This window comes from Myotis yumanensis, unplaced genomic scaffold (genome assembly GCF_028538775.1).
Source record: "Myotis yumanensis isolate MYYU_CA2020_CCGP unplaced genomic scaffold, mMyoYum1.0.hap1 SCAF_10, whole genome shotgun sequence".
NCBI lineage: Eukaryota > Metazoa > Chordata > Mammalia > Chiroptera > Vespertilionidae > Myotis > Myotis yumanensis.
This window is the reverse complement of record NW_027223761.1, coordinates 24,932,952-24,940,718: the sequence shown is the minus strand read 5'-3', so window position 1 is coordinate 24,940,718 and position 7,767 is coordinate 24,932,952. Positions and strand designations below refer to the sequence as shown.

The following is a 7,767-nucleotide window of genomic DNA, read 5'->3' as shown; positions in this document are numbered from 1 at the left end:
GACATTTTTAATTGCTCTTGTTAATCAATTCTCCTCTGCCCCTAACCAATATTCTTATAGCAAATAATAACAACTTCACTGAGCTAATGTAACAAATAAATAGCAGACTAGACATGATATCACTAATATGTGGAATCTAATAAACTGACAAACAAAATAGAACCAGAGTCATGGATACTAATGTCAGAGGGAAGGGGATGGAGGCTACTGGATAAAAGAAGGTGAAGAACATATATGCATAGCCCATGGACAGACAACAAAGTAGTGAAGGCCATGGGAGGGGGAAGCAGGGGCTGGGTGGAGGTGGGCAAAGGGGGATAAATGGAGGATATCTGTAATAATGTCAATAATAAGCAACAATAAATAAATAACAGACTAGATAATCAAAATTTATTCCACTCTCTCCCTTCTTTGTCTTCTTTCTATCTTTTCTTCTTTGCTTGCTACCTTCGTTCCTTCCCTACTTCTCTCTTCCCTTTCTTTCTCATCCATTTCTCTTCCTCTCTTCTTCCCACCCTCTTTACACAATGGCTGCTCAATAACTACTGATTACCTGTTATTTTATTAAAATAACCCCCAAAGTGCTAAATACTGTCCTTCTTCTCATCTTCCCCCTTCTCTTCTTTTCCTCTCTTCTCCCACCGAGATCTCTAATCTGGTCCAGGCTAATTCTCTTTGTTCTTTTTTCTCCTTTGGCATGGTCCAGAGATTCAGTCTGACAGTTTTAGGTAGATGTTGGGAGTAGGGCTTCCACTTCTCTGAGGCCCCTTTTGGTTTCTAGACTGTATAGTGGGACCCCATTTCTCCAACCCTCCTTATACCTAGTGCATGCAAGCCCCTTTTCTAGAAAACTTCTATTATTACCATAATCAGAAACAGCCAGGGGATCACAAAAACCTTTGTCAAGAGAAAATCACAGAGCTTAAGAAATCTTACAGGTCTTTAGGCTCATGGTGCCTGAAGTCCTGCTTCCCTCTCTGAAGTGGTAACTGGACCAAAGGAATGCGATTTTAAAGTGCACTGAAAAGGATAAAAGATAAGCAAGTCTTGAGCTAGCAACCCTACTAATACTGCATGGCAAGGACTGCATATGAGCACCTGTATTGGGCGACGGAGCTCCCCTACTTATTTACACGACTCTGGCCCGGCTCCTGAGGTCCCCCTTTATCCTGAAATTTGCCCAGTTCCAACCCTTTGACTCTGTCTCTAGTTTTCAGCCCTAGACTCAGCTATGGTTTCTATCAGCCATGGTGCTTCCTCTACTTATCCTTCAAAGTCCTCTGATATCTGTACTTGGACATCTCCTCAAGCTCCATTTATTTTAGGCTGATCCTCAGAGACCCACCTTAACTCTGACTCCAGTAGACCAGCCCAAGGAGAAAGTGGGCACATATGAAGAACCTACAAATAAATACCCTTTAAAAGTGGACAAGATGAAGTGTTTAGTGCAAAAGGTATGCTGTTGCCTACTAGCACCTGCTCATGAAAGCCAGTTAAGTTTTCAGGAATTTTGCAAGTCAGTTGTTTAACATAGCCACTATTAAAAATTAAGTTGTTTAGCCCTTGTTGGGTGGTGCAGTTGGTTGGAGTGTCACCCCATACACCAAAAGGTTGTGGGTTTGATTCCCAGAAAGGGAATATATCTAGATTGTGGATTAATGATTGAAATCAGGCCAACTGTGACCACCAATGCTGATTGGGAGGACCTGCATTTGAGATACCAGGGATCTAAACTGTCATTCCTGGTAGACATGAGCCAGGATGTTTGTAGTCCCGAGGACACTGATAGCCATCTTGGAAACACACATGAAAGAGATGCCCAAGAATGAATATAAGCTGAGGAAGTAGAACCAAAAATGGTGATACGTAACAGAGGGTTCCTATCTTTACATGAGGAAAATGCAGGAAAAAGTAAATACTCTTATCCTGACCATGTGTGTGTGTGTAATACACATATATCCAACCAGAGAGCAAGCTCTCTGTAGACCGACATTTTTTATTGCACCTTTTTGTATCTGTAGCTAAGTTAACACTGCACCCTGTAGGTAGTGGAGGACAAACAGTAGTAAGTGCTTACTAGACATGTGCTTAATAGAATTGGCTAGTAATTCCAGGGGAGATTGTGTAGGAAGTGGAGTGAATCGGAGTCAATCCCTCTTCCCTTTGCCAAGCAGCCGATTTGAATCCATCTGTCATCATCTGTGAATGCCCCAGGGAAAAGGAATGAAGCCATGTGGTTCTTGAGTCCAAAAATTCAGTTTCTCACCCAGAGGAGATTATAGTTTTCTGCTGGACTATAGGTATGCCCTGCTTTTCCAAAGGTCACCTTGCACCACTTCGCTTTTATGAAAGATCTACCTACATTGGTACTTTTACTAACCAAAAAAAAAAAAATCTGAAGAATATTTTTGCTTTAAAAAAAAAGCAAAAAGTGAAAATAGTGTTCAGTGTTTGTTTTGCAGCAAACCAGTTAGAGGGGCAGAGTGCACTTGTAACTACACCATACATGCATTATTTCTAGTTTATATAGGCTGTATAGCATATCATTCCTGCTCCTACTCTATGTTGACGTTATTTTAAGTGTCATGTATTATTTGGTATGATTGGTTTGATTATTATTTGGGTGTGGGAATGCTCCTCAGTTTTTCCTGTATAAATTAATGGTAATTGCTTTATGCCATTTTGGATAACAAAAGGTTTCATAGGAACACTGTACTTTCAGATAGTGGGGCAAACCTGCACAGTTCAAATAAGCCATAGCCTTTCAGTAAGGAGTCTATGTTTTCATGATGCCAAATATGTGGATAACAATTAAAGTGTGCAGTTAAGTGCTCACTTTGGCAGCACATCTATTAAAATTGGAACAATACAGAGAAGATTAGTTTGGCCCCTGTGCAAATTCATGAAACATTCCATATTTTTTAATATGCTGTCTGGAGTCAAATTACCTGGGTCTGAAACTAGCTATTTAACCTATCTGTTTATTCATCTGTAAAATGGGGATAATATACTATGCTTCTGTAAAAAAGAAGGAACTCTTATGATTTGCAATGGCATGGATGGAACTGGAGAGCATTATTCTAAGTGAAATAAGCCAGTCAATGAAGGAAAAATACCACATGATCTCACACATTCATGGATAATAGAGACCATTATAAACTTTTGAACAATAATATATACAGAGGCAGAACTGCCTCAAACAGATTGTCAAACTGCAGCGGGAAGGCTGGGGAGGGTTGGGGGGCAGGAGGGAGGTGGGTAAGAGATCAACCGAAGGACTTGTATGCATGCATATAAGCATAACCAATGGACATAAGACACTGGGGAGTAGGGGAGGACAGGGGATTGTCAAGGGCGGGGAAAAAAAGGACACATATGTAATACCCTTTGTAATACTTTAAGCAATAAAAAAATTAAAAAATAAATAAAATAAAATAAAATGGGGATAAAAAAAAATATGCAGTTAATATATCTCAAAAATCTATGCATGTGACACCACATTAACAAAATATCCAATTACTTAAGCAGACTTCTCATGTCTATCCAGGAGTCTGGCCCCATGTCAGTGAAAGTGATGGCAATAAATGTGACAGTCCCAAAGCTGTATAGACTGTGACTCTGAATGATACCAGCCACCTACGACTTGGAGAGGGAGATAACTATAAACACAGGCAAATCATGTGAGTGTTTGTTATATTTTAAGTTGAAAGAGGAAATAACCATGTTAGGAATGCTGCCTCTTGCTTTCCCATCCCTTTCTTGTCTTTTCTCTGCAACTCCATTGCTACCCAACATACAATATGTCTTATTAGTATTAATCTAATCCTTTCTCCATTTCCCAGAACATAAGCTCCAAGAGGGCAAGGATTTGTCTCTACTTCTGTTCATTGGTCTAATCACAATACCTTAATAGATTATAGTATATAGTAAATTAGAGGCCTGATTCACAAAAATCGTACATTCAGGGGGGTTTCCTCAGCCCACCCTGCACCCTCTCACAGTCTGGGAGCCCTTGGGGGATGTCCGGCTGACGGATGTCCAGGAGCTGTCAGTCGGACATCCTTAGCACTGCCACTGAGGCAGGAGAGGCTCCTACCACCGCCGCTGCGCCCGCCAGCCATGAGCCCCACTTCTGGCTGAGCAGCACTCCCCTTCGGGAGTGCACTGACCACCAGGGGGCAGCTTCTGCATTGAGCGTCTGCCTCCTGGTGGTCAGAGCACGTCATAGCAAACGGTCATTCTGCCTTTTGGTCAACTCGCATATTAGCCTTTTATTATATAGGATGCTCAGTAAACATTGGTTAAACAAATGAGATGTCCTGAAGGATGGTTATTTGCTAATCAATTAATAAACCAGAAACTATAATGGCTGGGTTAAAAAAAAATACCTTTTTTCCCCCTGAATTAAGTTAAAAGACCCTGTGACTTAGTGAGTGCTGTCTCAACTACAATCTTAACTACAATATAGCTTTATGACTATAATCAATTTGCTTAACATAATGCCCCTTTGTTTCTCCATCTGGAAAATGGGGAAACAGTGCCAGCCCTTTGTTCTTCAAAAACTTTTAACTATCCTCAAAGAGATAATAGCTATAAAGGTGTCAAGTGAAAGATACAATGCAGGAGCTTAGCATGGATGGTTTTTCATAAAATTAAACAATTATCTCAGTTGTCCATTTACTTACTAAACCAGTAAAACTCCATTTCAGCTTTTATTCTTATGTATACTTATACACATGAATTCATCAGTTTTCTATTTCCTATTTCATCCAAAGTATTGTTATTATAAATTTTAACTAACCATTTTCAAGTCAAACTGCCACTTTCTATACTTCAAATCTGCCTTCATCGTCACAACCTTTTTAATGATAGACATACTCATCGAATCCACTCTAACTGACCCTTATGAAAAATGTGAAATGTCATTTCTCCAGGGTAACCATCCTTCGTCCTCCCCACATATTAATAGCAAACCAGTCTTTCTGGGGTGGGAATTCCAGTCATCCTCTCCCCAGGTTCTCCTTTAAGCCAAAGTCTGTTTTTTTAGGGTCTCCCTTCCAGTCTTGAAAAAGAGACCCTGTACCTTTAATAACAGAGACCTGGTGAGAGGTTTCTTTCCAAACTTGTTCCCTGGCTTCCAAGTGACGAAACCAGCTGTAATTTGAGAGCAGAGAGATCCTCAGGATATCATTAGCCAAAGGAAAAGCTCGGCATTCCCACCCAGCCCAGGAGTTGAAATAGCACCAGAGGGCCAGAGCCAGCCTTTCTCTCCAGCTCCAGGCTCCAGCTCCCAGCAGCAGGGGAAACTCTGGGAGAGAGCTCGGAGCAGCAGAGCCAGTCCTGCCAAACCCTGAGACCCGCAGGGGGAAGAGCCTGCTGAGTTGCAGCCGCCCAGCAGCACTTAGCGCGGGAACACAGAGCCCTGTGCATCCTGCGCTGCTGTCCCTGTTACCCAGGCGCTGGGGCCACAGCCCCATGAAGCCTGCTGGAGAGGGGGCACCAGGGAGCAGCAAGCCGGCGGGGCCTGAGGCTGACGCTGTCTCGGGGAGGCGGCCCTGACTCCCAAGGGGACCCCCTTCCTCGTGTCCCGGCGCAAAGTCTTCTCCAGGGGTCCCCTGTCCTCCTGCAGCCACAAGATGGCCTTCCTGAAGCTGCTCTGGCTGGGTCTCTTCTGCCACCTGTGTCAGGGCTACTTCGATGGCCCCCTCTACCCCGAGATGTCCAATGGGACGCTGCACCACTACTTCGTGCCCGACGGGGACTACGAGGAGAACGATGACCCCGAGAAGTGCCAGCTGCTCTTCAGGGTGAGTGACCACAGGCGCTGCTCCCAGGGGGAGGGCAGCCAGGCCAGCCGGCTGCTGAGCCTCACCCTGCGGGAGCAATTCACGGTGCTGGGCCGCCAGGTGGAGGACGCGGGGCGGGTGCTGGAGGGCATCAGCAAGAGCATCTCCTACGACCTGGACGGGGAAGAGAGCTACGGCAAGTACCTGCGCCGGGAGTCCCACCAGATCGGGGATGCCTACTCCAACTCGGACAAGTCCCTCACGGAGCTGGAGAGCAAGTTTAAGCAGGGCCAGGAGCAGGACAGCCGGCAGGAGAGCAGGCTCAACGAGGACTTCCTGGGGATGCTGGTCCACACCAAGTCCCTGCTGAAGGAAACGCTGGACATTTCCGCGGGGCTCCGGGACCGATACGAGCTGCTGGCCCTCACCATCCGGAGCCACGGGACCCGGCTAGGCCGGCTGAAAAACGATTATCTTAAGGTGTAGGTGATGGGGCGTCCTGCAAGCAGAGGGGACCGTGTCTGCCCTGCCTTGGAGATAGGGGGACAGAAGACAGGGCTAGCATTCCCCATAAAGTTCGTTTTTCTATCCAGATTTGCACGTGGAGAGTGATCTGAAGTCATGTTTGAAAAGGAAAGAAGTGGGTTTGGTTTCTGTACATTATTTATGAGACTGCCATTGATTCGCCAACTGCAAAGACCGTGCTAAGCCATGCCTCCCACCTTTCCTCAGAGGCTGGGTAACTGCAGAGCCACCTGTTCCAGCCACCTCGAAAAGGACACCCATTACACAGTGTTGAGTTTCCCCATCGTAGAGATTTGCTGCAAATACCCAGACGGCAGAGTGCTGGCTCCTTCCCCCTCGCAGCCTTCTCTCCTGGGCGCTGGAAGCTGTCAGTGCTGCCTGTGTTTGGGAGAAGGCCCAAGCACTGCTCTGCATGCCTCCCGGCAGGATGGGAGCTGCCTGTTTCCTCTTCAATTTTTCTCTCTTATTTATTACCATTGTCTCTAAGGTTTTGTTTTAAGGTGTGTTTTTTGTTTTCTTTTGTTTTCTTTTGTTTGTGTTTTGGTAAGAGTATTGGCTAGAAACTATATGCAAATCATCCTTTGCAGGGAGATGTCCGAGTGCCTGTGTGTGTAAATCAAAGCGGCCACCTTTAAGAAGTCTAAGGTTGGTGGTGGTTGGGCACTCACGTCGATATGTTGATTTGCTGTGTCTCTCACTGTATGTCTGTGTCATCAGTGCTCCGGTCCATTAGGAAGAAGTAGCTTGTTTGCTTGAACACCCCCCCCCCCCCCAAATGCCTTATGAGTGTGGTTATCAATATATTCTTTCTCACTTAGGGGTCTTGCTTCTGTTTGCTTATTGGAGACTTGTACTTCAGGTAGGGGGAATTCTAATAACTCCTTAACCAAGTTTTATTATTCAGACAATAAATATGTTCTTGTGTAACGCTGGCTTATTTTCTAATTTCTATCTGTAACTTTCACATTGCCAAGAGGGGCCAAAGCAAAAGGGAAGAGAAGGATGGGACGTAAGCCAGTTTACTTAGAGTGTGTATGAAAGGCAGAGGGATAGCTACGTATCTGGCACTCCTTCCCTCCCTGGCCACCCTTATGATCCTCAAAAGGAAAAAAAAAATCTAGGCCATGTCAGAACTTGATCTCTGTCTGCTGGTCTGCCTAAAAACTCTAGTGTTCTCCAGTTTTTCCCATAGAATCAACTGGAAAACTTTAGGCCAGGGCTCATACCTTATATGCCCTCAGAATGCAGAGGGAGTATTCCATTCAAAGCTATAGGAACTACAATGGTGTTTAGTCATTCTGAGGCCACGTCTATGTTATTTAATTCATACTTTAAAAGGATGAAAATGCACTTTATTTCATGTCTTTCCCTGGCCAGTTCTCATCCTCACTTAAATTTGCTTTCTTTTCACACATACACACAGAGGGAAATAAATAAATGTTCATAACCCACTCTT

General features: G+C 44.5%; 1 protein-coding gene and 1 pseudogene across 1 annotated transcript; both read left to right on the top strand.

Moving 5' to 3' along the window:
- The first annotated feature begins 2,828 nt into the window (after positions 1-2,828).
- LOC139019080 (U6 spliceosomal RNA) lies at positions 2,829-2,922 on the top strand (annotated as a pseudogene).
- A 2,289-nt stretch (positions 2,923-5,211) lies between these two features.
- Positions 5,212-7,238, top strand: FIBIN (fin bud initiation factor homolog). The gene has a single exon (XM_070428137.1). The coding sequence runs from the start codon at positions 5,637-5,639 to the stop codon at positions 6,270-6,272; it is 636 nt and encodes a 211-aa protein (XP_070284238.1). The 5' UTR covers positions 5,212-5,636; the 3' UTR covers positions 6,273-7,238.
- The last annotated feature ends 529 nt before the right edge of the window (positions 7,239-7,767 follow it).

Coding starts and splice junctions, on each gene's coding strand:
- FIBIN (XM_070428137.1), top strand. CDS start 5,637: ATGGCCTTCCTGAAGCTGCTCTGGCTGGGTCTCTTCTGCCACCTGTGT.